This window comes from Pteropus medius, unplaced genomic scaffold, assembly GCF_902729225.1.
Source record: "Pteropus medius unplaced genomic scaffold, Ma_sr-lr_union100, whole genome shotgun sequence".
NCBI lineage: Eukaryota > Metazoa > Chordata > Mammalia > Chiroptera > Pteropodidae > Pteropus > Pteropus medius.
The window spans coordinates 1,103,244-1,130,864 of NW_024355526.1; the positions used below are offsets into that span (position 1 = coordinate 1,103,244).

Genomic DNA, 27,621 nt, shown 5'->3' on the forward strand with positions numbered 1-27,621 from the left:
AGGGATGGGCCCCTGGCCCTTACACACGGAGACCCCTTAGTGCACCCCCGTGCCCCGAGCACAGGGAGCAGGCTGGGCCCCGCCCCTCCCCCAACGCCGGGCCTGGTACTCCAGGACATTGCAGAGGAGCCTGCCGGAGGCCCATCTTTACCCCAACACCCCACTCCCCACACACAGGCCTACGTGAGCTTTTTGTTTATTTATTTAAAACAAACATCTGTGCATTATGTACAGGTCCGGCTCCTGGATGGGTGGGCGAACAGGGGGCCAAGCTGGGTGGGAGCGCAATGGCGGCTGAAGGGGGTAAGGAGGGTTCTGGGTCCCACCTGGCCAGTGGGCCGGCTTCTCCATTCCTGCTACCCAGCCCGCTGCCTTGAGGCAGCCCCCTCCCCAGCCCACCTGATGGCTTCCCTCGTGGTGACCTCCCAGCACCAAAGCAGAGTGAGCAAGCCTCTTCCTACAGCAAAATAAATAAGTGCCTGGGGTGGGATCTAAACACTCCACCCTCAGCCCAGGCCTGTAACAGCCACCTTCCAAATGGTAGGAAAGCCAGGCCCAGCCAGGAGAGGGTCGGAAGTACCTAGCAGCCTGTGTCACCCCATGGGCCGGGGGGTGGCAGGCAGAGCTGGGCAGGGCAGAGGCAAGGGGCTCTGGCCCCCGGGTTAAGGCAGAGCAGGGTGAGGATGGTGAAGCCCAGGGCCGGGCCAGCCTTTGGCACAATGAGGAGAGGGTGGCACGGTGGCCACGGGCAGGGCTGAGAACGGGCAGGGGGCTGGAGGGGGCCTGAAGCCCTTGGTCCTGGACCTCCCACTAGAGGCCTGATGGAGGGGCACGGGGGCGCGGGGGCACGGGGAGGGCCTGGGCCGCCGCCTGACTTCGGTCTCCTCAGCTGTGTCCTTGAGCCAGCTCCTGGCGGTCAGCAGAGCGTGTCCGTGTTGAAGGAGAGCTGGGCCTGGCGGACGGCAGGCAGGCCAAGCTGGGGGAGGCACCCGGCACCCGGCACCCGGCACCCCGCAGGACTAAACGTGGTCTCTCCCACGTGCACCTGCCCCCACGCTTTGGAGGGGTGTGTGGCCTCTCTGCCCAGCCTGGTGGTCACTGTGTTTGGGGCTCTCATGCCCCCTCGCCACCTCTGCTCTGCCTATCTGAGGGCCCGCAGAGCTCCCACGTACTGAAGGGTCCGTAGCAGGTCTGTCTTCTCTGCCTGTGCCTGCGGTCCCCACGTCCATTCTAGCCCTGAGCATCAGACGAATCTCTCTGTCCTCCTCAGCAAGAGTCCCTGCGGCCACACCCCCACGCCTCCCGACAGCCGGGCTGCCCGGCCTGTGGGCCCTGCTCACCCGCTCCTCCTCAAAGCGGATGAGGCCCTCGTCCTCCGTGTCCAGGTCCTCGGGCTCGTCGGTCACAAGCGCCCTCAGCTCGGTGGGGGCGGACCGTGGCCGGAACAGGCTGAGCAGGCGGCCCAGAGGGGACTGCAGGGCTGAAGGCGGCTCTGTCTCCTGCTGCTCCAAGTTGTCGCTCTGCTTCTTGGCGAAGTTTACAAACACCTAGTAGCCAGAGGCAGGGGGTGGGCAGAAGCAGGGATGGGCAGGGCAGCGGGGTGGGCCCAGGTGGCGCCACGGGGCACTCACGTTGTCCAGGGTGGTCTGGCTGACCGAGTAGTCCTCGATGCCCAGCACGCCCACCACCTGCTCCATCTTACTGAACACCTGCGCCAGGGAGATGCGCTCCGACTTCAGCTGGTACTGCACCTTCGTGTGGTGCCGCTCCTGGAGGCGCGGAGGTCAGGAGGTCAGAGGCCACCCAGGCAGTGCCCTCGCTCCCCATGTGGGCCCCGCCCACCTTCAGCACGGCCTCCGGGAAGTTCCGGTTAAAGAACCGCACCACGTCCTTCACGCGCTGGCTGCTCCGGGTCCTCACTGTGATCATGTAGCCGTCTCCAAACCTGCCGGACAGGCCCATGGCTGGAGCCCCGCCACCCAGGGAGCCCCGCCGCCCACCCTGGCGCCCTCAGCTCACCGGTTCTTCAGGTGCTGGATGCTGCCCAGACAGCGCAGGCGCCCGTTCACCATGATGGCCAGCCGCGTGCACAGTGCCTCGCACTCCTCCATGCTGCCAACGGACACACGCACAGGCTGGCATGGGGGTGGGGGTGGCGGGGTAGAGGTAGGGGGGCGGGGGGGGCAGGGGTCTGCACCTGTGTGATGTCAGCACCACTGAACGCCCTGTCTTTATGAGATCCAGGATGAGGTTCCAGAGAAAGCGCCGGGCCTTGGGGTCCATGCCGGTGGTGGGCTCGTCCTGGGGGCGGTGCCAGGCTTAGCTGTTGCACCCTGCTCCCCACCTGGCCCCCCAGCCACCTCCTGCCTGGGCTCACCAGGAAGATAAAGGCGGGGTACCCGATGAGGGCAATGGCTGTAGAAAGCTTCCTCTTGTTGCCTCCGCTGTAGGTGCCAGCCGGCTTGTCGGCATACTTGGTCAGCTCCAGCTTCTCCAGGGCCCACTTCACCACCTGGGGCGAGAGCAGACGTCAGGGGTGCACCTTCCCGCCCAGCCCCCCCACGACACCCCAGCCCCCATGACCCTCACCTGGGCCTCGTCCTTCCACGGGATGCCTCGGAGCCTAGTGTATAGCTGCAGGTGCTCACGGGCTGTGAGCTCATCAAACAGGGCATCAAACTGCGGGCAGTAGCCCAGGCTCTGCTGCACCTGGAGCAGCTCCTTGAGCACACTGGGGACGCAGCACCATCAGCACCGGGGTGCAGTCACCCCGCCCGCCCCGGACCCACCCGGGCCCGCACGCCCGCACCTGTGCCCGTTGACGAAGGCTTCGCCCCCCGTCGTGCTCTCGTCACCCGTTAGCATCTTGAAGGTGCTGGTCTTGCCCGCACCATTGACACCCAGCAGGCCGAAGCACTCGCCTGGACGCACACCCAGGCACAAGCGGTCCACTGCCAGGATACTGCCGATCTTCCGTGACTTGTACACCTGACGGAGGTGAGAAGCCACCTACTCAGTGGAGCAGCACAGCAGGATGGCAGGCGCCAGAGCCAGGCCTCCCCATTGGCCCACTCACCTTAAACCACATCCCCATCACTGCCCTGCCTTTGCTCAGAGCGGCTCCCACCCAGGCCCCGCCCACCCTTCACCACGCCCCAATCGGCCTGCCCCACCCTCTTCACTAACGCCCCCAATAGTTCGCTCATCAGCCTCACCCTGACCACACCTTCCTGGCCACACCACACTCAGACCACACACCCTCGGAGCCCTGAGCCACGCCCCTACCCTCCCTCTCTGCTTGGCTCTTCCCAGTTCCTGAGGCCCACCTTGGTCAGGTTCTCGATTTTGACCATGTCATTGTCCGCGTCCCCCCGCAGCACTCGCTGCCGCTCGCTGGCCACGTCCACATCGTCCTCCACGGGTTTGGTAGACACTGGCATGCGCCTGGGGGACAGCGTGGGTGGTGTTGGCCCGGCCGCCAGCCCCAGCACCTCGAGGCGCTCCCACTTACTTGCCCGGCCCCACACTCACTGTGGCTGCCGCAGGAAGTTGTACTGGCACATGATGGTGAGGAAGAAGCCCACGAAGCCCTCTACCGTCATGGCCACCAGTCCCCTGGTGACAATGTCCCACTCGAATGGGGACTTCATCTTGTCAAACTGGCCTGTAGGGCAGCTGACTCAGAGCCTATACCTGGGGCCACGTGAGCCCCCATTTGTCCCCCACAACTAGATGACCCAATCCCTGGGACCAAGCATGACCCCCTGTGTCTTCCTCACCCAGAGGTACATGCTATCCTCAGCCTCTCACCTCTGTGGTCCACTGTGCCCCGGGCCCCCATCCCTCTACCCCACCCCAGTCTCCTGCAATCCCTTAATTGCCCCATCGCCCAGCTCCCCCCCCTGTGCTGCCTGCCCGCCTCACCAATCTTGGCGTAGTACTCATTGATGTACTCGTTGTACGCCATCTCCATAAGCCCATGGCCCAGGTTGTAGTTGGGGAAGATGAGGAAGCAGCTTTTCAGGTAACTGTTGACAACCTTCAGATCCTGAGGGGCACAGTGGATCATGGGCACAGCCTGAGCCCTGCTGCCCACCACACGCCTACGCGCCTTCCACCACGATTGTGCTGCTCTAATACCACGCTTCAAAAGTCAGCCTTCACCACACCCCTGTGCTCCCACCACGCCACCAGCCGCCTCTACCATTTCAGTCAGCTTTCCCACCACGGTGCCAGTCGCCTTCATTCACACCCTGCGCCCCACCACGGCCTGTGCCCCACCACGCCCTGCCGCCCCACCACACACTGCCACTCCACCGGCCACACCTTGTCATGCTCGAAGAGCTGCAGCAGGAAGGTGGCCACAGTGGCTGTGATGCCAATGAAGAGATTGATGACAATGAGAAATACGTAGGCTGAGCTGGGGACCTCGAACCAGAAGGAGGCCGGGTACATGATGGGGGTGATAGACCACCTGTGGGTAGGCAGGCAGGTGGGTGGCGGTCACCAGGTGGCCTGACCCCACCCCATGCCCGCTCCCTCGCCCGACCCCCTTACCCATAGAGCAGGAAGAGGGAGAGCACAGCAGGGAAGTTGGTGGGTGACGTATAGGCCGGCAAGTCGAACACAAACAGGATGATGACGCAGCAGGTGGCTGGGACCAGGTAGTTCAGCTACCAGAGCAGGGGTGGCTGGTGAGGGGCATGGGTGAGGGGCCCAGGGGCAGGGGCGAAGGCCCGGGACTGGGGTGAGGGCTTGGGGGCAGGACAGGCGGGCCTGGCAGCTGAGAGGGTGATGGGATGGCCAGGGGCCTGGGGGTCAAGGGAACCCCCAATCAGCCATGCGGGAGGGGCGCACCATGTCCCACACGTAGTTGGCCAGCCAGTAGATGACAGGGTTGCAGCCGCTGACAAACTGTAGGTGCTTGGCCTTGGTTGACTTCTCGGCCACTAGGAAGACCACGAAGCTAGCCGGCACGAAGGACATTGCCACGATGATGAAGATGGCGATGACCACGTCCGTGCCCTGCAGCCTGGAGACAAGCAGACCTCAGCCCTGTCTGCTCCCAGTCCTGGAGCAGTGCCTCAGCCCCACCCCCCGCACGTACAGATAGTCCAGGGAGAGGCTGGCGCTCGTCTTGTTCATGGGGTGGTTGGTGACGGTGATGCCTAGGACACAAGGAAGGGCGGTCTCAGGAGCCTGCTTCACGTCACCCACCCTAGCCTGCCGTACCCGGCGCACCGCAGGCCACCCGCTGCACCAGCCCCGCCCCGGCTCACCATAGGCTGCCGGGTGGCCCTTGCTTTTGGGGAGGTTGGCACGCAGGATGGCGTTGTTGAGGCTGTTGAGGTAGGTGGGCATGCTGTGGTAACCCTTGTTGTTGTAGAAAACCTGGGGGGTGCACGAAGAGACCCCAAGAGCCCTGTGGGTCCCTGCAGACCTCAGGCGAGGGCTAGATCCCGAGGGGCTTGGGGCTGGGCGGTCCTCACCTGGGCTGCCCGGCGCACGGCGATCTTCCGCACCATGGCTGGGGCCCGAGCGCCAAACGAGGCCGGAATGGACTTCTGGACATTGCCGAAGGTGATGGCCCCGTACCTGCACAGGCGAGCCGAGGGGTGGTAAGGCCAGGAGGCGGGGGGGTGCTGCTCCTGGCCCACAGTTGGTACACGCATCCCCCGAGCTCACCGGTGCAGCCGGAAGCGGTCGGAGGTGAACAGCAGGTACTCGGAGACGTTATGGCCGGTGATGTCGGTCAGGATGTCGCCCGTAACCACACGCATCTGCGGCGGGTGACCGCCCACACCGCTCGGGCAGGAGAAGCCGGTGCCCTGCGTGGAGCAGGTGCAGCGGACGGGCTCCCGCACCAGTCGGGGCAGGGAGGGCGCCAACGTCCAGTTCTCTGTGGGCACGACGGGCGGGCAGTCGGCCGGCAGCTCCGCACGCTCACCCCCACCCCTACTCCCCAGGCGGCCCCAAGAGCCAGTACCTGGCCCGGAGGTGGGAGGCAGGGAGGTGTTCCAGGCCGACAGCGGGTCCTCGTCCTGGGACGCCGGGGAGTCGGAGGGAGCGGGTGAGGGCGGGGGCGGCACGAAGTTGGACAGAGGCAGGCCTTGCGTGAACGACTCCAGGCACATGCCGTCGAAGAAGCGTGCCGCCAGCAGGCGCGACTCGCCGCTGCTCAGGTTCAGCGTGGGGCCCAGCGAGCCGTTGGCTGGGGACTTGAGCACACAGGTGGCGCCCACACCTGACGGCAGCCGGAACGTGCTCACGAGCTGCTGGGGGCTGGCATCGGGTGACAGCTGGAACCTGGGGGAACTCGCAATGTGAGCACAGGTGGGGAGAGGGCTCTCGAAACCGGCCCCCGCCCCCCACAGCCGCCTGGCGGGCGACCTCACCGGGAGCCGCGGCGCTCCTCGTTGGCGTAGGGGATGAAGTTGCCACGGGGCTGGGTGTAGTTGTGGTACTGGGAGGGCGACAGGACCAGCGGAGGCAGGTCACCTAGCGGGGGGTGTGTGGGAGCCTTAGCAAGTCTGACCACCTGCAACAGCCCCAGCCTCAGAGGCAGCGCCCAGGCCCTAAGTGGGAGGGCCCCCACGTGTTTCAGGAGCAGGGCAGGGCCGCAGTCCCACCTGGGTGGGACACCAGCCCCAAGAGGCCGTACCGATCTCGGGGACGGAGAGGGCCACGGTCATGGCCACGCAGACGAAGAAGGCGGGCAGCAGGATCTGCGAGGACAGTGCCTTGGAGTTGCGGCGGGCGCAGTGGAAGCGTTTCACCAAGAGCCCGTGGAACTGGCGCACCTTCAGCCACCAGCCCTCCAGCCGGCGGCCGCCCTGGCCGACCCGCGCCAGGGCCTCGGCCTCCGCCTCTGCATGGGGACGCGGGGCTGAGCGGGCGGCCCCAGGCCACCCTCCAGACGCCCTGCCCGGCCCCACCCAGCTGCCCCCCACCTTGCAAGCTGACGTTGTCGGGGTCCTGCAGATTGTTGAAGAGTGGGCGGTAGTCGCCGTAGACGTCTGTGTAGCCGGCACCCTCCTCCCCACGGGCAGAGCCCACCGAGGACACAGACTGCAGCGATGCCTGTGACTGGGCCAGCTCCGCGCACTGGGCCAGGCTGCTCGTCGTATGTGCCCCCACCAACGAGGCCAGGCCCTCCGCCCCAGGCAGTGCGTCTTTCCTGGACTCCTTCACATCTGCCTCAGAAAAGCGGCCGAGGGGAGGGGGCTAGGACTGCCCGGGATCCCAGCCCCCACGCTTACCCACTCGCCCAGGACCCTGACCCCAGCAAGCCCCTGGGGAGTGCTGGGCCCTTGTTCCCACTCAGGACTCTTGGCCACTGGAGACAGGAAGAGTGAGCAGCCCCAGGCCCAAGTCAAGGCCTGGCAGGGCGGGCAAGGTGGGCTGATCAGCGAGTGGCTGAGGGCCTCACCTGCCTCACTGTTCTCCAGGGACTGCTCCTCCTCCGACACCTTGAGGAACACCTCCTCCAGTGTGGTGTCCATCAGCCCGAAGCTGCTCAGGTGTAAGGTGTCCAGACTGCACTCCAGGTGCTGTGAAAGGGCTGGGTGAGGCCCGCAGCACAGTGGGCCAGAGGGCGGTGCACCTGCCCCCTCCACCGGCCCCGCCCCCTCATCTTGGCCCCACCCCTCCACCTGCTCCCCCCATCCAGCCCCGCCTCCTCCGCCCTGGACCTGGCCTCCGTACCTCACCAGGCACCACCAGAGCCCCGCACTGCCCCCACACCTGGAAGAGGCGCTCGAAGGCCCCCTTCTTGGCAGCCTCACTGGGCAGGATGTAGGAGAGCTCGGTGCTTGTGTCTGAGACCAGCAGGCAGGAGGCCACATGCTTGCGGATGAACTGGGAGACCTGGGGCTCTGAGCAGCTGCTCAGCGGGGCCCGACCTTGGGGGCTGGACGTCAGCCCTGGCTCTAGGAGGGCGGAGAAGTAAGGAGGAACTTCACTCAGGGGCGGGGGGAGAGAAACCCTCCACGGGAGCAAAGCCAGGTCGAGATGGGGCTGGGCAGGGGGTGAGCCGGGCCTGGCCAGGCATCCTGGGCCCACAGCGAGGGCGCAGCCTCTCTACCTCACTGGTCCTGGGAACAGGATCCTGGGGCAACGGGCCCCAGGCCAGCTCGGGCGGCCTCAGCACAGACCTTGGGGGCCCGGCGGCTCCGCAGGGCGCTTGACCAGCGTGAGGCGGTATCCGTCGCCGTAGGCGCCCTTGAGGAACAGTGGGGAGCCGCAGCACTTGAGCTTCCCATGGGAGATGATGGCGATGCGGTCGCCCAGCAGGTCAGCCTCGTCCATGTGATGGGTGGACAGGAGGATGGTGCGGCCTGGGGGAGGCCGGGGTCTGGGTCAGAGGGCAGGGCCGGGTGGGGCCAGGCAGGGGCACCCGCACTCGTCGGCACCTCACTCACCAGGCTTATACTTCAGGATGAGGTCCCAGATGGCACGGCGTGCGTAGGGATCCACGCCGGCGGTGGGCTCGTCCAGGATGATGGCTCGGGAGCCTCCCACAAAGGCAATGGCCACAGAGAGCTTGCGCTTCATGCCACCTGACAGCGTCTGCACCAGCGAGTGCCGCTTGTTGGAGAGCTCCAGGTCTTCAATCATCCTGACGGTGGGGCAGAGGACGGGGTACCAGGACCATGGAGAGCCTCCACCACTCCCCGAGCCCCGCCCACAGCCTGGCCCCGCCCCTCCCGCCGGCCCCGCCCGCCCCCACGCACTTGTCCATCTCCTTCCGGATCTCCTCCTGCGCCATGCTCTTGAGCCGCGAGTAGAACCAGAGGTGCTCCTCCACCGTGAGCCGATCGAAGAGCACGTTGTGCTGCGGGCACATGCCCAGGTTCTTGCGGATCTCGCCCATCTCTGTGCGGATGTCGTGCCCGTAGATAGTGGCGGAGCCCGATGTGGGCGGGAACAGGCCGGTGAGGATGGACCTGGGCAGGTGGGCCGGGTCACAACCCCCGCCTCCTGCAGGAAGCCCACACTGATACCCACGTGGTCGGGACCCGCGGCCCAGCCCCTGACGCTCACATGGTGGTGGTCTTGCCGGCCCCGTTGTGGCCCAGGAAGGACACCACCTGGTTCTCATAGAGGTTCAGGCTCAGCCTGTTCAAGGCCAACTTCTTGTCGTTCTTGTAGACCTTGGTGAGCTTGTCGACGCAGACCACCAGCGGCAGGTGGGTGGGCTCCTCCTCCATGCCCCGAGTCTCCTCTGTGCCAGGGCCACCGGTCAGCGCTGAGGCTGCCCCGGGTCCCTGAAACCCAGCGGCTGCCCCAGCTGCCACCCTCACCCGCCTCACCCAGGCGCCGGCTTTCCATGGCACAGGCCTGGTCCTCTTCCATGACGCTAAGGCGGGGGGCGCGAGCCCACGGCCAGCTCCACTCCCACGCCTCTGTCCGCCCACTGCCCAGCCAGTAGGACTTCTGCAGTGGGAAGTACCAGGGCCGCGGCAGCCCGTACATGCCTGGGGGTAGGGAGAGGAGGGGAGGCTGACCAGGGCCTGAGGTTACTGGCCATGTGCCCACCACCTCTGCCAGGGAGCCGCACCCCCCAACCCTTCCCCTCCAAAGCACTGGCCGGTACCTGGGTGCACAGCCTCAATATACCACGTGAGCACACCATAGACAACCGCATCCACCATCAGCATGGTGACAGCCAGGAGCAAGTTGAAGTCGTCCCCTTCCACAGGCGACTGGCTGAACGTGTGCCACTGGATGCCCACACCCGCCACCTCATACAGAGCGAAGTACTTGGAGCCCAGGCCAAAGGCTGTCGTAGACATCAGGGACTGAGGGGGCAGCAGTGTCAGTAGGGGCAGAAGGCCGGCCCTCCCCCCACCCAGCCGCCAGGGCCCTTACAGCAATGCACTTCTCGAAGGCGGTGATCTTGTCGTGAGCTACCTCCTCACGGATCGCCACGTACATATAGGGCACATAGCTCAGAAAGTAGATGATGCCACCGCAGGCTGAGGCCAGCTTGGCCTTGGAGTACAGCACGGACACCAGGAAGCTAGGGCAGGCAAGGCCACAGGCCATCAGCCACGCCAAACTCTGGCGCTAAGCCCAAAGCCGCCTCGGCTCCCCGGCCACCCTCCCAACTGAGGCACAGAAGGGCCCCAAGCCAGGCGGTTTCTGCGTTTTCTGGGCAAGCCCAAGGGCTACTGCCTCCCAGCCCGCCGCCAGTCACACGGTGCTCACCAGAACATGATGGTAGCCACGGCATAGACAGCCAGGAAGAGCCAGATGATGAGCACATGGCTATGCATGAGGACCTGGCCGTACTTGAGGATGGCGGTGAGCGCCGTCACCGAAATGGAGAGCTGCACGAAGCCCGTGATGAACCAGGCCACCCAGTGCACGGCATTGTCCAGGCCCATCGTCTTCATCACCTGTGGCCAGGTGGGCAGGTGCAGGGGGCCTTGATGCAGATACCGAGGGAGGAGTGCCCGTAGCCGCCCGCACCCCTACTCCTCCCCATCTCTACCCCCACCTCCTTCAGTCGGTGCTCCTTCTCTGCCACAATGTGCTGGATGGTCATGGCCACTGAGTAGACCCAGGAAATCACCATGCAGAGCGGCATCATGTGCTCGATGACGAACAGGAAGCTGGGGTGGGGGCAGGGGCGTGAGGAACGGGCTCGGCCTGCGCGCCCACCCCCGGGTGCCCTGAACTCACTCGTCCCGCGTGTAGCAGGGGTAGGGGAACATCTGCACGTAGCTGCCCGGCTCCACCACATCATGCCCCACGAAGGTGTTGATGATGGCACGCTCCATCATGTCTGTGGGGGGAGGTCAGCCGTCAGCAGGGGCAGCGGCCCCTTCCCCCAGCACGGCCCCAGGGGCGGCCCTCACCCCTCACCCTGGATCCAGACGAAGCCATACAGGAAGTAGAAGCGTCCCCCTGTGTTGGGCCCTGGCCGCCAATAGGCCCGGCGGATCTCGTTGGTTTTCTCGGTGAAACTGGAGTTCTGGCGGATCTTGTAGTGCACGTGGGGTGGCAAAGAGCCGTCTTTGCGTGTCTGGAAGATCACGCCTGGGACAGGACAATGGGCAGGGTGTGGGCGTGAAGGGGAAGCAGGGTGTGAGACGGGCAAGACCAGAGATGGGGGCTTGCAGACAGCAGGGGAGGGCAAGCACGGGGTGAGGCGGAGCTTAGGAAGAAGGGGCGGGGCCATGAGGGGCGGGGCCTGCCGCACTCAAGGACAGGGGCTGGGGCTGGGAAGCGGAGGGACTGTCCGAGGGGTTGGGGCTGGCTCACTGGCAAACACGGTGACGTTGTCCTGGTAGGCCTGGTTGAGGGTGTAGTTGACGATGCTCTCCTCGTCCGGGAAACCCTTGAAGATGTCCACACTCACCTGGAGGAAGGGACGTCATCGTTGGAGCTGGCCCTGCGCCCCAGCAGAACCCCGCCGGGCTGGCCCAGCCCACCTTGGACATGAACTGAATCCAGCCGCAGGCGGCGTTGTCAATCGTGTCCAGCTGCTGCAGGAGGGCCGAGCCACTGGGCAGCGAGAAGTTGTCCTGGAGCAGGGCAGGCGGCAACTCCTCCAGCGACAGGTTCAACGCCTCGGGGTGCAGCCTCAGCTGTGCCACGTACTGGGGGTGGAAGCCTGGCTCAGACGCTAGCCTGTGCCGACCGCCACCCAGGGCAGAGTGGGCTCCCCTCCACCCCCCAGCCCAGCCCCCGCGGCACCTGCTGCAGCCAGTGCAGGTGCTGCTGCAGCCTGCCCTGCTCCAGGAAGCTCCGGATCTCGGCCGAGATGTTGAGCCAGACCTGGGCGTAGTGCGTCACGTTGCCTACAAAGGCAAAGGTCTCGTTGGCCTGCAGAGGGTGAGGGCACGGGGCATGGGGCGCACGCAAGGACCCCAGCCAGCGAGGGGGTTCTCCTCTCCCTTGTCTCCCCCACGGTGGGCACCAGCCAGTGGCCAGTTCCCACCAATGACAAGTCTTGCTCTGGCCAAGCTCCCCACTGGAAGCTCCAAGCCCTCTCCCTCTCCACCTTTCTGCAGGGACCCCTGAAACTCGCCCTGGCCCTCCAGCCCCGGTCCCAGGGCGGCAAGGGGTACTGGTTGCCCGCTGTGGCCCCCTGCTCCTTTCTCAGACCCCTTCTGCACGCCGCCCGCGAGCGGACCTGACACTTGACCCCCGTCTCTCCCTGCACCTGACCTAGGGAACCCCCACTGCCTCTCCTCTCCCTGGGCCATTTCCAGTACTGGTTTCCACTTGTTCCAGACAGCACCTCTCCCCCGGGATCCAGACGGGGGGACACTTTGCCCTCGGTCAGCCCCAAACCAGCCAGCTGCCCGGCCCACATCTCGCCCACTGGGCACTGTTCTGGAAGACTTCCTCACGCAGTTCCCCGTCCTCACCAGCGCTGACCAGCCCTGGTCACACCTAGCCAGGCCAGGACCCTGTGCTAAACCAGCCCCGCGGCAGCCACCACACCCCCCTCCCCCGAACCCACCCACTGTTCCGTCACTTGCAGAGCCACGTTGGAGCTCGAGGGCCAGGGCTGCACCCCTCCCATGCCAGTTCTGTGAACCCCTCTGCTCAGGGTTCTCGCCTGCAGACCCCTCCGCCCAGCTCCTCCAGCTCCTGCCCCTGGGAACACCTGCAGCGCAGCCCAGGGCGTTCAGGCTCGCGCACCTTGAGGATGACGCGGTCCGCCTCGGAGCCGGCAGGCGCGTACAGAATCTTGGGGTTGCTGGTCATGAGGTGCACGAGAAGGCCCAGGTTCCGCTGCTCCTTGCTCGTGAAGCCCAGGGAACTCATGTTGCCACGCCGCAGGGCCTCCGGCTCAATGGTGCTGGAGCAGGGGAGGGCAGTTAGTGGTGGTGCGGGGGCGGGGCTTCAGGGTGAAGTGGGCGGGGCGGGGCATGGGGCGGGACTTCAGACTGGATGCGGGGTGAGGCGCGGAGTGCGAGCCTGCGCCAGGACCGGTAATCAGAGCCAGGCCTGGGGTCAGGCCCCTCCCCATCTGCCTCGATCGTCCCCACCCACCTCACGGCCACCCTTTCTCTGTCTCCCACCTACCGGTTGTTGCCACACAGGATGGGCTGTAGGGCGGCCCAGAGCTGCACGAAGGCTGAGCACTGGCCCTGCAGCATGTCCGAGGAAGCCTGGGTGGCAGCAGATGGGGCACCGTCCTCGGCCGTGGTGTTGGGGCCTGTGCCCACCCCGGTCGCTGTGCCATTGGCCGTCCCGCCAGGGCCGTTGGCTGGGGGCCCAGGAGCCCGGCCCGCGCAGGCGCCCTGGGGCAGTAGCAGGGCCAGGGCAGAGAGGACGTCCACGTCCTGCAGAACTTTTTGGGCGTCCAGCAGGTCCTCCAGCAGCGCCTGCAGCCGCCGTGGGGGTGGTGCTTGCTGCTGGGGGGCAGAGCCATTAGGGACATCCAGCCCCAGCTGAGGAGAAATGGAGCATGTGGGCACTGGAGGCCCAGGGGAAGGGACGGGCTGGGGGCTGATTGACATGTGGGTGACTGAGCTTAGCGGGGAACAGGGAAGACACCAGCAGAGGGGAACAGGTGGGGAGGAGAGGGGCTGAGGGAGAGTCCGCGGCCTGGGGGCTCGGGGAGCACCAGTTAGGGGCTGGATGGCACACATGGGAGAGGACATGGGGCAGGTCGAGGGTGCGAGGCATGGCATCGTCGGGGGTTGGATGCCCAGCGCCAGGCCCAGGCGGCCCCTAGGAGTTCTAGCTGCTCCCCCAGCCCAGGCGGGACCTCCTCACCTGCTGGGCGATCCTGCCTGCATCCAGCTGTTTCCGGAGCTCCGAGGCCAGCCCTGAGAAGCGCCTGGCTCGGGCTGCGGCCTGCCCACTGCAGACAGCATCCCGGTAACCCTGCAGTGCTGGCTGCTGACCCCGGGGCACGGTGAGGATCCGGCCCAGCTCCCTGGAGCCCGGTGCACACGTGAGCTGCTCCAGGAGAGCCGGGGCCAACAGCAGCTCCTGGGGGGCAGGATGCAGGGGAACGGCTGGGAAGGAGCCCCACCAAGAGGAAGGCAGGCCCTTGTCCAACCGGCCCTCAGGCCCCACCTGCCCCACCCACTGCCCCTGGTGTGAGGCTGCCAGGATCTCAGAGGAGGAACACAGGTCACCATCCTGCCTTCCCGCTGCCCATACCAGCCGTAAACTCCCAGGACCCTCCCTCATTCCCCAGAAGGAGCTCGGAATGATCAAGGGGGCGCCTTTCTGCACCCACAAGAAACATCCACCCAGGGGCAGGTAGCAGCCTCCCATTCCCCTGACAGGCCCCCTCACCTCCAACCGGAATAGGGAGCTGGTACCCAGGCGGCCCCAGGGCTCCTGACCCCTGGGGAGGCCTGAGTCCACATCCAGGGCAGGCAAAGGGCGAAAGAGCAGGCGATACACCTGGCATGGGAGGGGGTCGTGGCTTAGGCTGGGCCTTCCGGATCCCGGCCCCGGGGCCCTGCATCACCCCACCCTCGGGCAGCCAGGGGAGGGCACAGCAGACTGGCCAGCGCAGGGCGCTGTCCCAGGAGCAGGCATGTGCTCATCGCCGAAGCTTGCATCGCCTCACCTCAGGCAGGTCCACCTGGGCAGCCAAGAAGGCCTGGGCCGTGCTGTTAGGCAGTGACAGGTTCTGTGTCAGGAAACACCACAGCTCCTTCGGGTCCCTGGCCACCGAGTCCAGAGAGAAGGAGGACGCTGGACAGGCAGAAGGACGGGGCTGAGGGCTGGCTCTGAACAGGCTCAGAGCCAAGCTCCCGGCACCAGGGCTCGGCCACCATGGCGGGCAGCTCGGCCAGGCCCATGACCATGAGTGTGCCCCCAGAACTCAGAGCCACGATTTAGACGAAGGGCCCGAGGCGTGACGCGGCCCGGGGCAGGAAGTCACCAAGCTGGGATTCAAACCCAGGTGACACCAGAGCTCGGGCCTCAGCTCCCACCTCCCAGCACAGGGACTGCTCGGCCCACCCAGGAAGCACCTGCAGGTCTGTCCGAATGGCCGTCCCAGGTGTCCGGGCCCGAGCTGAGGGCCTCCAGGTGCTGGTGCAGGGCCTCGAGCCCCGAGCCCAGGCTGGGCCGCTCCGGGTCAAACAGGTTGCCCTCCTCCACCACGCGGTTGAGGCGCTCCAGCAGCTGAGTGACCCTGTGCCGCCATCAGATGTCACCCGCTGGCCATCGGGCCCGGGGCCGGGTGAGGGAGGGGGACTGGGCTCCGAGAAGGCACTCACGTGGAGTTGGCGTACTGCAGGAAGCCGAACTCGTCCCGCTGGCCATCTGGGCACAGCGACTGCATGACGGGCAAGATGCCGGCCGAGGTGAGCGGCGCTGCCGTGTAGAAGGCTGGGGGACGGGGTGAGGACAGGACCCCAAGCCAGGGGACAGGGGACGGGAGGGAGAGGGAGGAGTCGAGAAGGGGGAGGGAGACAGAGGCCAAGAAGAAAAGTTTAGAGAAAGTCAGGGAGGAAAAGCAGCTTCAGGCAGCAGACGGGGACAGAGCCAAGAGTTCCAGTGCAAGTGACTCCAGCAGGTCAGAGGTCGGAGGGCGTCCCACACTCCGTTCCCACTCCCAGAGCACCCCTCTTCCCTCAGCCAGCTGAGACCGAAACGCACTGACACTCCCGCCCCAAGGATTCAGGTGCGGCATGGCCCACGGAGCCCGGGGAGCCTGTGGGGCCCCCTGCGAGGCAGTGACCTCTGACCTCTCTGGCCAGCTGGTTAGCAGAGTGAATGCAAGAGCCCACCAGGGTCTGAGGGGAGAGCAGCCAGGTGCCCCGCCCAGGAAGGGCCAGGTGACCCCACAGGGAGAGGGACGCCCAGGAGCCTCACCCAGAGCCCCTGTGGTCCAGGCAGCCTGGCCCTTCACGCCCACCACCCACTGTCCCCTCCTGAGAGCCAGCTGTTTCTGACAGTGGGCAGGGGGCTGTGCGGGACCCAGCAAAGCTGGGAAAGGCTGTTAATGCAAGCGGGGGGCCGGCACAGGGTGGGGGGGTGTGCTCCAGCCGCACCAGGAGGCCCAGCGGGCCGTCCTGCGGCTGCGCCTGGGCCAGCAAGGAGGAGGCGGCCGCTCACTTACAGACTGCATGCGGGCGCAGAGGAGCACAAGAGACCGTGCGGGGGAGGGGCGAAACAAAACAGAGGAGAACAGTGAGAAGCCGGCGCCTGGTCACTCTGGTCACCACGGCCAGCCAGTTCCTCCAGCCTGGCCGGGGGCGTGGCCAGAGACCACACGGGGGAGTAGGCACCCGGACGGGGCGGGGAGGGGGAGCCGGGACACGTGCGTGCGGTCACGTGCACACAGTCATGCGTGCCTGCGGTGAGGGCTGCCTGCCCCACCCCCGTGTGCCCCGAGCCCACCCCGAGGACCCTCACCTTCCTTCACAGAGATGGTAGGTTTCTTCTGCCGAAGCCCCAGCAGGATAAAGAACAGGACCAGAGGGATGAAGATCTCGAAGGCCAAGACCCACTGGAAAGGGAGGGCGGAGTGAGGCCATCGGCCCAGGGCTGGAAGGACCGGCCCAGGCCAGATAGACAGACGCCCTCCCCGAAGGCCAGCCCAGCCCTCTGTGCTCCCCCAGGGGCCACAGGTCAATCCAGGCCCACCCTTCAAGGGCCTCGTCGAAGGGCCGGAGGGCGAGTGTCGTCTGGTGCAAGTGAGAATCATGCCCCCCGCCCTCCAGCCTGGCTTCTGCTTGCCACGCCAGAGGCCGACGGCCGAATCGGCCAGCTCGTGGCCCACTCTGACCCGTGCATGTGCCCAGCTTGTCTTCTCGCCTGCCTGCAGGGAGGCCTGGCTGGGGCCTGAGCCTCCGGGAAGACGCACTCAGAGGTCTCACAGCCCCCAGTCCCCGAGGCTCAGGCACCTCCTTCTGCCCTGAGCCCTCGTCCTCAGCCTGGGTGCCCACCCTGGGCCTCACTCAGTGTTTCTAGGACGGCCGCTGCCACCCCAGGCTGGGCACCTGGCAGAGCCCCGCTGGGACCTGCTCCGGTGGGACAGGACTGCGGGGCCGGGGCCCGGGTCTCCCTCAGCTCCACCGGGACAATGGGACTTCGCCGTTCTCGCCCCGCCTCTCCTCGCTTGGGGAGGGGAAGGAGGGGGTTCTCAGGCTAGCTGCTGGAGGGCGCGCCGTGACCCCCACCCCACCCAGCTCTTCTCAGAGGCGCCAGATTTCCTTCGTCCTCACCCCCACCCCAAAACCGACTTAGAGCCGCCGTCACAGCGTGCTCTGCCTGGCCCGGGGAGCAAGCTCCGGGTCCCCTGGGGTGGGGCAGCTGCTGCTGTGTTTACTGTGCTTTGACAACAGTGCTCTGTGGTCTGGAACAGCCCGCCGCGGCCGTGCCCCACACCCGCCCCAGCCCGTGCCAGCCTCCACCCCCTCCCCAGGCCAGGATCCAGCCCGCGGCTGGCCCAGGAGGCGTCGTGGGCACCCACAGGGCTCACGGCAGGCGCATGCCACACACGTGCACGCACACAGGGAGAGGGTGGCTGCATGAGAGTGGCGACCCTGAAGGCCAGGGTCACGGCCGTGGTGCCAGCCCCCCCCCACAGCCGCCCTGCCGCCGGGCACCTCCACCTTGCAACTGCAGCACAGGCCTCACCGCCTCCCCATCACTATAGCAACGGCTGCGCAGGCGCTGCAGGGAGGAGAGGCCCGCTGGGCGGGCGGAGGGGCATCTGGTTACAGGCAGCAGCGCAGGTTGTCACACCTGCGCATCCCACCCAGGGGCCTGCGAGGGAGCCAAACCCCTGTCTCCTGAGACCAGTCCAGTCCCCCCAGATTGTCCCTGGGGCCTAGGTACCCACCGCAGCCTGAGCCCCCTCCTTCTGTATCAAGGGCAGAGCAGTTGAGACCTACAGATAGAGTTACCGCCTCCCACCCCGGTGACTCGGTGCCTGTAATCCAGGCCCTCCCCCAGGAACAGCTGGTCACCCGGTGGTAGGCCAGGTCCAGCTAACTAAGAGGTCACAGGCCACACCCACAGATGGAGAAATGAAGGCACGGAGCTTGGAAGAGGGAGCAAGCCAGGCACCGACGTCCTTGGCTCCTACACATCAGACCGAGCTTTCCACGGGGCGCACCGCCAGCGAGGCACGCGGCACGCAGGGCAAAACCTCTGTCAGCCAGGCCCAGGGGTCCAGCTCTGAGGCCCAAGGCTCTCCTGGGAAAGGGGGTTCCAGCAGGAGTGTGCCCCGCATCTGGCCATCGCCAGCTTCACAGTGTCAGGCGGCATGGCCTCAGTCACTCTGGAGGAAGTTCTGATTCGCTGCGCTAGCAGGCCCGGGACCTCCACGTGGCCTGCCCAGCCCCTGGGACTGCCTCGGGGCAGGGCACAGGAAGGTTCTGAGTGAGGTCCAACCTAGCAGGTGGGGACACTCCTGGGTGTTGCCAGGTGCCCTGCAAGCCATCGCTCCTTTCTCTGAGCCTTGGGGTCCCCAGTGGATGCAGGGGCCATCGCCCCAGCCTCCGCTCCCAGCCCCTGGGGGTCCCTTCCTACCAAGAATCCTGGGGCTGATACCAACGCCTACCCACACGCCGGCCCCCCTTCTTCTCCCAAGCCCCACCCTGCTACCCCCAGTGACCCAAAACCTGAGGTGGAGGAAACCACATCAGAGGCTGCCTGGGGCTACAGGCCTGACCCAGCACCAGCCAGCCCAGGCCCTCTGGGCAGGCAGTGTGTGTACCAACCCTGGCTCCCTGCCAGGGCCAGGTGCCCAGGGGAACCCTGCCAGGCCATGGTGATGACGGCCACCCTGCCCTGTTCGCAGCCCCAACCTTCTCATTGTGCACTTCAAGGCCTTTCTCAAGGAGGGACCCAGGCAGGAGGGACTCAGCCTGAGAGGTCTCAGGACCAGATGGGACAGGAGCGACCTGGGCCCCAGGTGGGCAGGATGTCTCCTCCTCAGGCCCCCACTTGGGACCCAGCCTGCTCTGGGCCCGTCTTGGAAAATCCCCAGGGCCCATTCAGAAACTCGAGCTGCCCAAGCCTCTCTGGTGCCACGTTCTGCCCTTCCCAGGGCCAGAGTGGTGAGGGCTAGCCTGCCGACATCCACCACCCCAGCTCTGCCCCTCAACAAGGTTCTGTCCCTGGAAGCTGCTGTGCCCTGAGCTCTCAGACCGCTGGCTGCCCAAGCACAGGGCAGAGAGCTGGAGAGCCTGGTGGTCACAGCTCCACACAGATGACCTGGCCCGCAGAGGAGGCTGGGGCAGAGGGGTCAGGGAGTGGGTCAGCCTCTCTGAAGGACTGCCCCAAAGGACAAAAGGGTGCGGGGACTCAGGGTGGCAGAGGCTGCCACAGCAAGGACATTCCCAGTGGTGAGAAAGCAGTGACAGCCGGGTCTAGTGGACATGCGGGGTGGGGGTGGGGGGCTGCCCAAAGGCAGATGGTGGTGCAGGAACGCAGAGACAAGATCTCTGCAGGGGCTCCAGGGGGCCAGGCCCAGAGGCCACTGAGCCTCTGAGCTGCATCAAGTCTCCCTCAGTCATAGGAACCAGGGCCTCCAGCGACCCTGGGAGTCCCCAGGGCCGCCTTCATCCCCCCTCCCCCACCTCCGAGGCTGGCCCTGGAGAGCGCGCTGCGGAGGGTGCCCGTGACTCAGCCGAGCACCACGAATGTCAGCGGCCGGTGAGCGGCGGGCTGGGCATCGCCCTCATCCCTGGAGGCCGGCAGCGGGCAGGGGCGGGCGGGGCCTGGCTGGGAGGGGGCTCCAGCCCGCCGCCCCGCACGCGCCACCCCCGACGCCCGCCAGGGGTCTGCGCGCGCCCGGGCCGGCCCGCCGCATGTGCGCGCGAGGAGCGCGCCGCCGGTCCCGGTGCGCGCGGCCTCGGTGGCCCGCAGGCCCGCGATGCGGGGTCGCTCACCGGGCTTCGGCGCTTCAGTGTCACGTTCTTCCAGAGCAGCAGCTGCAGCTGGTGCAGGAAGCCCATGGCGGGGCCGCGCTCCGGCCGCCTCCGCGCCGCGGCCCGCTCCTCTGCGCGCCCCGCCGGCCCCGCCGCCCGCCGCCCGCCGCGCCGCTCGGCATCGCCCGCGCGGGGGCGGGGTCTCGGCGCCCGGGGCCGGCTCCGCGCTGGCTCCGCCCCGGCGGCCGCCGCAACTGCCACTCGCGCCCGTCCTCCGCCTGCACCGCCCCCGCTTAAAGGCGCCGCGTCGTGTCCGCCGTCCCGCCCCCCCCGTCCCCTGTCCCCTGCCCCCCGCCCGGGACCCTCGCCCGGGCCGTTCCCGGATCTCTACCCGCGATAGGAGGCTTTCTGGTCGCCCCCGTCTCGCCAGGCGTCGAAGTGACGTGCCCAAGAGCCCACCGCTAAACCCGGACCGCCGCCTCGCCCCTCCTGGGCGCGCTGCTCCCAGAGTCGCCAGGTCTGCGCAGCCCCCACCCCGTTGGAACCCTCCCGCAGAGGGGCGCCAAAGTGGTTACTGGCCCCGAGGGCGCCACGAGGGGTCGCGAGGGTGGGTTCGGCCCCCACCAGGTCACCACTTCCGCTTGCCCCGCTCGCGGAAGTACTGGTGGCAGGAATTTCATCTGGAAGTAACACAGGTCCCAGTCCCTGCTGGCCGGAGGGGCAGCCGCCACACTTGGGGAGGGGAGATCTCGGTCCTGGCGGCCACTGCCTTCAAGGCTCCGCGACTCAACATTCCGTCCAGCCCAGCCGGGCGCTTCCTGACCCGCTCCCCTTCCCAGGGGTGGGGCTGGCGAGAGGGGCTGCAGGTGGGCTGTCCTACACCTGTAAGAGTTTCCTGTGGCTCTTGTGAATGAGCCACTTGGTGACCAAGCGGCAGGACAGACCGGGCTGGGCTCTGCCAGGGCTGCTGCTCCCTGGGCGTCAGGAGGAACCGAAGGGACCTACTGTTTCCAAACTGCTTCCTGCAGGCAGGGGCAGGCAGGGTGCGTGGGGAGACAGGCCCATATCCTATATCCTAGGGTGAGACTGGCCTCGGCACACGAAGTTTGGGGTCGAGTGAGTTCTGCAGAGGCGGTTTGGTGCCTGTTGAGGATGCTGCTGGACAGGCGGGAGGTACCTCCTCAGCGGGTTGGGCAGGTTGTCCGGTCGATTCCTGAGGTGGCCAGCAGAGGGCAGAAGAGGCGGGCCGGCCCTGCTCTGAGGGAGCCAGGTGCGTGGCTGGCTGGAAGGCCTCCTCCCCAACCCGTTTCCTGACTTGCAAATGGGAGTGGTCTACTCTGTGATGTCCGGTGTCGAGGCACATAGAAGGCGCCCCCTAAACTTAAGGGTAGACCTTGAGGTTGCAGCTTCTGGCTCCTAGCTCCTTTGAAGTAGGAGGCAGGGCAGCCTGGGTACAAGCCCCCACCCACCCCACCTTGCCTCCTGAGGACACTTCCTTCTCCCAGGTCAGGACTGGGGCTAGGTCAGGGACGGAAGTCACTGGCAGGCCTTTCCCACAAACCCCTGCCAAATGGGGGGGAGGGAGCAGCTTCCTGCTTTGACTTGCTGCCTGGCCTCCCCTCACCCCCCTCACCCCCAGGGCAGGAGTGAGTCCCCAGCTGCTGTCACAGGGGCTCAGCCTGTTGAGGCCATTTTAGCAACCCCCAGAAACTCATCACCATCCTCTCTTCTCACCCCGCAGGCTGCCGGCTGGCCAGGGGGGCATCCCTGGCTGCAGAAGCCTCCTCAGTGCCCCCTCCCTGCCCACGCTGCCAGCAGCCGCCTGTCAGAGGGACTCCCACGTCGCAAAGACGACCCAGCCTGAGAATGAAATCCCAGGGCCTTTGAGATGAGGCACCTTCGACCCTCCCCGCCAAGCCAGGTATCTGACTTTGCACCCTGCCGTTTACCCACTTGGCCTTTTGGGGGTCAGAGAAGACTCCGATACATTGCCATATGGCGGGGCCGAAGGAACAGGGTAGGAGGGAGCGGGCAAGAGGGCGCGGGGAGGGCGTCTCAGGTGGAGAGAACCAGACTGAGTCGGAGCAGGCTGATCCGGTCAGGACAAGGAGGCCTGTGTGTCCGGGATGGCCAGACCAGATGGTGGGGGCAGGGGTGAGCTGAGTGCAGCCCTGTGCCTCGCAGCCTTGACACGTGCCATTCTGGTCCTTTGTTTCTTTATTATTGATGGCTCCTCCCCAAGAAGACTGCAGGCTGCAAACAGCCCAGAACAAGCTGGCCCACTCTGCACGGTGCCAGCCCGCACAGGTCTGCAGGCTGGCACTCTGGAACCCTGGGCGGAGGGGGTGACGTGCCTGCCCACCCTGGGCCAGGGGACCTTGGGTACAGAGGAGGCTCCAGAGCCCGGGTTTTACCCCCCACAAACCACAGGGTGGCAGCTCTCCAGCCATAAGGGCCCTGCTTCCAGTTTGTCTGAGCCCCACATCCACATGTCCCCACATCAAGGGGACAGCCTTGACCCCCGCCTCCCAAGATTTGATCAAGGTGGGAAAGGAGGGCCTTAGCAGTCTCTTATCGTCAATTGGCCTCAGCAACAGCACCCCCATCGATTCCCAAATGTCTGTTCCAGCGCCCAGCAGCCTCCTCCTCCAGGCAGCTGGCCCAGACCAGCCCGCTCCTCCCTCATCCTTAGCCTCAGATCCCAGCCTCCATGTTAGGCCAAGCGTTGCCTGCAGGGGCCGGATGCCCGGTGGTTTGATTTCAACACCCAGCTGTTCACACACACCACCAGCTCCCAGCCATCCTCTGCTGCCTCCTCTGCCCACAGGGCTCAGGCCTGGAACCAGCCCTGGAGGTCCTCGTAGACCTGGTTGCGGGGCAGGTGGGGGTAGCGGGCGCAGATGGCACAGAAGCGCTCTCGCCAGTCACCTACCAGCCTCACGCGGAGCCGGTCGCGCCAGGCGAAGTAGCGCCGGTACTGGCTCTCGTTCATGCCGGCGAGGAAGGCAGCCAGCTCTCGGGCCGAGCCGAAGTCGTCCACGTGTACAAAGGCGTCAGGAGGCGCGAAGGCCTCGTAGGTGGCCCTCGGGGGCCCCAGCACCACCGGCACGGCGCCGGCCGCCAGCGCGTTGCGCCAGAACTTTTCGGTGATGTAGTCTCGGTGCTGCGAGTTCTCGAAGGCCAGGTAGAAGAGGTACCGGGCCACGGTGGGCAGCAGGCAGTCGGCGCACAGTGGCCGCCTGTTGGCGCGGCCGAACACGTCCACCTGCAGGTGGGGCGCCAGCTGCCGGTACAGCTGCACGCGCCGCTGCTGCGCCCGGAAGTTGCTGACCACCCAGGCGGCCACCCCATTCTTGGCCGGCAGCGGCGGCGCGGGCCCCTCGCCGGGCTCCAGGTGGCCGTAGGGCACGAAGATGTCCGAGTCGCGCCGGTAGCTCAGCACCCAGTTGAAGACGCCGCCGAGGTGGCCGAGGCCGTGAGTGTGGCTGGGCGACTCGAGGGAGGCCCACACCCAGGGCTGCCCGTCCGGCCGCTCGGCCAGGGGCAGGCGGGCCTGCCGCGTCTGCAGCTCGCGGTGGTGGAAGACCACGGCGTCGGCACTGGCCAGCAGGCCGCGGTCAGTGCTCAGGTGGCAGTGGGCCATGCCGTAGCGGGTGCAGGTGTTGCTGGGCAGCTCCGGGGCCCTGTTGGTGAAGGGCCAGTGCCAGATGAGGATGGTGAGTGTTGGCTGGGGTGCCGGGACTCCCCCAGGGGCCCACCAGAGTAGCCACAGGAGCCAGAGGACGGTGAGCAGGGCCACCCCGGCCAGGCCCCCCATGGCCCGGAGCTTCTGGCTGGAGCCACGCCCTACATGGGACACAGGAAGAGAGGCTGTCTCCTGAGGCTCCCCACAGCCCGTCCTCCCAGCCTGGGCCACCCCGCAACTCAGATACTCACCAGAGTTGTTCATATACAGCTCCTGGAAGCCGTCAACCAAGAAACTTGAAGCTCTCAAATCACAGCAGCCACCAGGCAGAGGCGCCCTGAAATCACGGCAGTGCTGTGCTCGGCCTCCTCTGAGAGCGTCTTTCATCTGCCCAGGATGAGGGAAACCAAGGTGCCTTCCCGCTCCGCCCCCGCCCCCACCCCAGCTTGAACCTCCCGCCTCGCCCCGCCTCCCCCCTAGTCCTCGGCTGCCAGGAGTGGAGGTTACAGGAGCCAAGCCCCAAGCCGAGCCGAGCCAGCCCAATCCCGTGCCCCACCCCTCTGGCCTCTGGGCCACCGCAGGCGGCAGGACGGGGAGAGGGTCCCCTGTGCCTCAGGGCAGGGTGGGGGTGGCCCCCCCCCGAAGGCTCATGGAGGACCGGGACCTGGGCCACCTGCGGAAAGCAGCGAGCTGCTGTTGCACACCTCAGGGAGCCCCAGGCCAGAGCCACCCCCCTTGCTTCGTCCGCTCACCGCCGGTCCGGGGCTCCCGGCCTCTCCTGCTGCAGAGGTGCTGTGCTCAGCTCTTTGGCAGGAGGCTGGGGTTTCTCCCCGTTGCTTCTAACGGGGCCATCCCGCCCCATCCTCGCCCCTCGAGGACACCTGTTCCAGAACCCAGGGTCCAGAGAGGAGGTCCGTCCACAGTCTTAGGAGTGTCTGTCCGCACGAGGCCCTGCCACATGTCCACAGTGGGCAGCTCCAGGCTGGGGTTGGCCCCGGAGGGGGCTGCGGGGCCTTTTTCCTTGTCCGAGGACTCAGGTCCACAGCAGCCCCAGGCCAGGGGTAGGCCCAGCGTCCTGGCGCAGAGCGGGGGATGGGAGGGCTGCTCTTGGGGGCCACAGGTCTCTTCCTCCGGGCCCCACAGCCCAGGACGAGGGTGGGGGCAGGGAGGGGGCTTTCCAGGCTGGAAAGGGAAGGAGTCCGAGAGTCCCTGACGCCTGACGCGGGCGGGCAGGGGGCTGGCACCCGCTCCAGGAAAAGGAAGGCTGAAGTCCGGAGTCCCTCTCCTCCCCCACCGTCGGGGCAGCCTGGGGGCCTAGGCCTGGAGGTCTAGTTCCTTCCCCTTTTGCTCTGCTTCCTCTGAGCTGGAGACGTGGCCAGCCCGCACGGCGAGACTTCCCTTAGCTCCGGCGGGCACCCCTCTCAGCCCCGCTCATGCCCCCTTAGCTTTTTCGCCCCAGCAGACCCTTGCTTGGTCCCGGATGTGGCAAGCCGATCCCAGGCGTCATGCATGCCTACCACCCTGGAGGCCTCAGGCTGGTCAGGCTGTGGGAGGCTGTGGGAGGCTGTGGGCCAGATGTTGGAAAAGGAACAGCAACCAGAAACTGTTAGCCGAGTCTGCCTCCCATGCCACCCAGGGGCCTCCCTCTGCCCTGCCGGCCCCCCCTGCTCCACGCTCAGGCTCCCAGGGCTGCTGGCCTCCCCCAGCTCCCGCTCCCAGTGAGGACCAGACTGCCTCCGGGGTGGGAACCGGGCAGCTTGCAGCAGACCCATGGGGGACACAGAGGCAAGTCCAGGAGAGGGGTACAATTTGGCCCCTCTGAGGCTCCCCACCCCTGAAGAAGCTCCGAGCTGCGGTGGGGCCTTGTGCAATATCGAAGGAGGGGTGGGAGGGCCGTGGGGTACGTCGGAAGCCAGCGGCAGACCCAAGGTGTGGATGCAGCGGCCAGGCCTGGCTGCCCACTGGCCAGCCCCAGGGCCTGACCAGGCAGGTAACTGTCACCAGCCCCCACCCTTTCAGGAAATGAGCACAGTGGCACTAGGGTTTTGGCCCCACCCTGGCATCTCTTCCCTGGCAGGGGACCCTACGTGAGCCACGCCCTGCTCTGAGCACCCACCTCCTGTCCGTGCGGTAGGCATGCGATGGGCGGTGGGGGCACGCAGGAAGGAGCTGATCCTGCCGCAGCCCGCTAGCGACCTGGCTTCTGGCTGCCAGCACCTCTGCCCTTCCTGTTTGCATGGCCAGGGTGGCCCAGGTCCCTGCTACAGCCTCACCCACACCCACAGCCTACTCCCCTCTGGGTTAATCTGACAGAGCCTCCCTGCCTCCACCCTGCTCGCCCAGCACGGCCTGCCCGCTTGCGCCGGCAGCCGCAGGGCCAGCCCTGCTGGCTGGGAAACACGGCTCTGAGGTTTAGCCCAGAAGTGGCTTAGAATGAGCGGTTCCCAGAGGACGTGAGTCAAAGGGAAAGTGGGGCCTCATCCTGCTGCCTCATCCCCAGGCCTCGTAACTCACCGGGATGCAGGTGGGCACCCCCCTCAACAGCCCCTGGGCATCTCAGAACCTGAGCCCTCTGGCCTGCTCCAGGGCCGGCCTCCCAGCGGGTACCAATCAAAGCTAAAGCTAGGGGGCTCTGCCTGGACGGAGGGAGGGCAGCTAGCTCCGACCGCTGCGCCCTTGCAGACCACAGCACCTGGGGCAGTGGGAAGGGAGGCCACCCGCCCCAGACCAAAGGATGCCTCAGGAAGAGAGGGCCAGAGCCTAGCTGCCCACTGCCCGCTCCAGGGGTTGGCCCGGGGAGGGCAAAGTCCAGACAGTGCCCCAGGGGCCCCCTGCTGGCCCTGCTGCAAAGCCACCTGGCTCTGGAGAGCGGAGGCAGCAGAGGGAGCCAGAGCGCAGTTTATTCTCAGCAAGAGGGCGGGGCGGGGTTCAGGGTACCCCTTTGGGAAGATGGGTGCACAGAGGCTGGCAGGTGGTCAAGGGCGCCCCCAGGTTGGGGTGCAGTCAAGGGGGCAGCATTAGGATGCTGTCAGGGGTCAGTCTCAGCAGACAGTGGGAGCGGCTGGACCACTTCGAGGGCACAGGTGTGTCTGCAGCCAGCCAGCCCCAACTCTTTTCATCCCGCCAGGCTGGGGGTGCACCCGCATCTGTGCCAGGAGGAGCTCTGGCTCTGCTGCGGGCTCCCCCAGGGACCTACGCACCGTGCTCCCGTCCCTGTGTTTGGCTCACCCCTTCTATCCTGCGGTGAGACCCAAGCCCCACTCCTGTGCTGCACCCTGGGAGAAGGCTCACACCCTCACAGGATTGGGGTTTCCAGTCCCGTGGAGCCAGGACCGCCCACCACAGCCCGGGACCTGTGGTAGGAAGAGGGGCGCAGGGGTTGGCTCCGCCTGAGCGAGCCTGGGGCTAACGGGAGCCACGGAAGCCAGGCGGGCAATGGGGTGCCACACTCCCAGGAGGACCCCAGCCCCGTCCTCCTTTTCCTGGCCCTGCCCTGCCGGCTCCTCTCTCACTGCAGCTGCCACTGGAAAGGGCACCCTCTTCACTGAGGCCCTGGGGAGTGGGCGACAGGGTCTCCGGACACAGGATGGGGACCCCCGAGAAGATAGAAAAGACAGGACACACCAGGTGGCCGCTTTCTACCGTAGTCAGGCCAGCAGGAAGTTGGAAAGGTGAGTGTCAGGACCTTAGGGACTGAGCCCGGAGCTCCAGGCTCTGGGTCTGCGGTGTCAGGCCAGCGAGAGACGGGCCTGGCCCAGACCCAGCGGGGTGGCCGGCCACTCGCGCTGGCGAGTGGGGCCTTAACCTCTCTGCTCGTTTTCTCTGCTGCTGCGTCTACTGGCACAGGTGACGGCGACCTGTGATCCTCATCACTCTGCCCTCATCCCACATGGGTCCCTGGCCCTCTGCACCGCCTCCTTCCGCCTCCCACAAAGGTGCCTGAAGGAAAACAGGCCCCGGCACAGGAGGGGCGGGGGCGGGGCTTGCCCGCCCGGGTGGGCTCTGGCCACCGAAGGGAGCTGCTTTATAACAAGCCTTTAGCTCCCAGCAGGGCCAAGGCCAACCCCACCTGTCTCTCCTCAGGGACCGGTCTGTCCCATTCGGGGCTGCCCCCACCAT

At 66.6% G+C, this 27,621-nt stretch overlaps 2 protein-coding genes and 1 long non-coding RNA gene across 10 annotated transcripts; 1 reads left to right on the forward strand and 2 right to left on the reverse strand.

Moving 5' to 3' along the window:
• Nucleotides 1-180: 180 nt before the first annotated feature.
• Nucleotides 181-20,897, reverse strand: ABCA2 (ATP binding cassette subfamily A member 2). 7 transcript variants are annotated; one of them, XM_039858911.1, is made up of 49 exons: nucleotides 20,823-20,897; nucleotides 16,351-16,444; nucleotides 16,055-16,057; nucleotides 15,210-15,321; nucleotides 14,961-15,124; nucleotides 14,552-14,679; nucleotides 14,272-14,382; nucleotides 13,741-13,959; nucleotides 13,045-13,412; nucleotides 12,658-12,817; nucleotides 11,704-11,832; nucleotides 11,439-11,606; nucleotides 11,269-11,365; nucleotides 10,870-11,043; nucleotides 10,687-10,789; nucleotides 10,502-10,616; nucleotides 10,210-10,400; nucleotides 9,871-10,021; nucleotides 9,596-9,800; nucleotides 9,312-9,476; nucleotides 9,043-9,223; nucleotides 8,733-8,945; nucleotides 8,421-8,617; nucleotides 8,154-8,336; nucleotides 7,744-7,928; nucleotides 7,430-7,550; nucleotides 6,951-7,193; nucleotides 6,662-6,868; nucleotides 6,396-6,498; nucleotides 5,987-6,306; nucleotides 5,686-5,899; nucleotides 5,490-5,595; nucleotides 5,280-5,391; nucleotides 5,108-5,168; nucleotides 4,858-5,032; nucleotides 4,558-4,673; nucleotides 4,327-4,474; nucleotides 3,925-4,048; nucleotides 3,532-3,664; nucleotides 3,327-3,444; nucleotides 2,810-2,988; nucleotides 2,590-2,731; nucleotides 2,378-2,512; nucleotides 2,198-2,301; nucleotides 2,020-2,112; nucleotides 1,843-1,945; nucleotides 1,632-1,769; nucleotides 1,341-1,547; nucleotides 181-952 (listed from the first exon to the last, which is right to left on the reverse strand). In XM_039858911.1, the coding sequence occupies exons 1-49, from the start codon at nucleotides 20,880-20,882 to the stop codon at nucleotides 917-919; spliced, it is 7,314 nt and encodes a 2,437-aa protein (XP_039714845.1). In that variant the 5' UTR covers nucleotides 20,883-20,897; the 3' UTR covers nucleotides 181-916. The 7 variants fall into 7 exon arrangements, with proteins under 7 accessions (XP_039714845.1, XP_039714843.1, XP_039714847.1 ...); XM_039858909.1 differs by lacking the exon at nucleotides 20,823-20,897 and adding an exon at nucleotides 19,839-20,002; XM_039858913.1 differs by lacking the exon at nucleotides 20,823-20,897 and adding an exon at nucleotides 19,839-19,973 and having other exon boundaries at nucleotides 13,045-13,373.
• Nucleotides 20,180-25,392, forward strand: LOC120599816 (uncharacterized). Its single transcript, XR_005651986.1, has 2 exons — nucleotides 20,180-20,334; nucleotides 21,559-25,392. It is a non-coding gene; the product is annotated as an uncharacterized LOC120599816 (long non-coding RNA).
• FUT7 (fucosyltransferase 7) lies at nucleotides 21,748-26,865 on the reverse strand. Of its 2 annotated transcripts, XM_039858922.1 has the most exons (4): nucleotides 25,619-26,865; nucleotides 24,255-25,056; nucleotides 23,754-23,889; nucleotides 21,759-23,663 (listed from the first exon to the last, which is right to left on the reverse strand). In XM_039858922.1, exons 3-4 carry the CDS (start codon nucleotides 23,887-23,889, stop codon nucleotides 22,648-22,650), a joined length of 1,152 nt encoding a protein of 383 aa, XP_039714856.1. In that variant the 5' UTR covers nucleotides 24,255-25,056; nucleotides 25,619-26,865; the 3' UTR covers nucleotides 21,759-22,647. The 2 variants fall into 2 exon arrangements, with proteins under 2 accessions (XP_039714855.1, XP_039714856.1); XM_039858921.1 differs by having other exon boundaries at nucleotides 21,748-23,889.
• Between the last annotated feature and the right edge of the window lie 756 nt (nucleotides 26,866-27,621).

Coding starts and splice junctions, on each gene's coding strand:
- ABCA2 (XM_039858909.1), bottom strand. CDS start 19,904: ATGGGCTTCCTGCACCAGCTGCAGCTGCTGCTCTGGAAGAACGTGACA. Junction 4,475..4,557: donor TCCCTCTTCCTGCTCTATGG/GTAAGGGGGTCG, acceptor GCCTACCCACAG/GTGGTCTATCACCCCCATCA. Junction 2,302..2,377: donor ACCCCGCCTTTATCTTCCTG/GTGAGCCCAGGC, acceptor CACCGCCCCCAG/GACGAGCCCACCACCGGCAT.
- FUT7 (XM_039858921.1), bottom strand. CDS start 23,889: ATGAAAGACGCTCTCAGAGGAGGCCGAGCACAGCACTGCCGTGATTTC.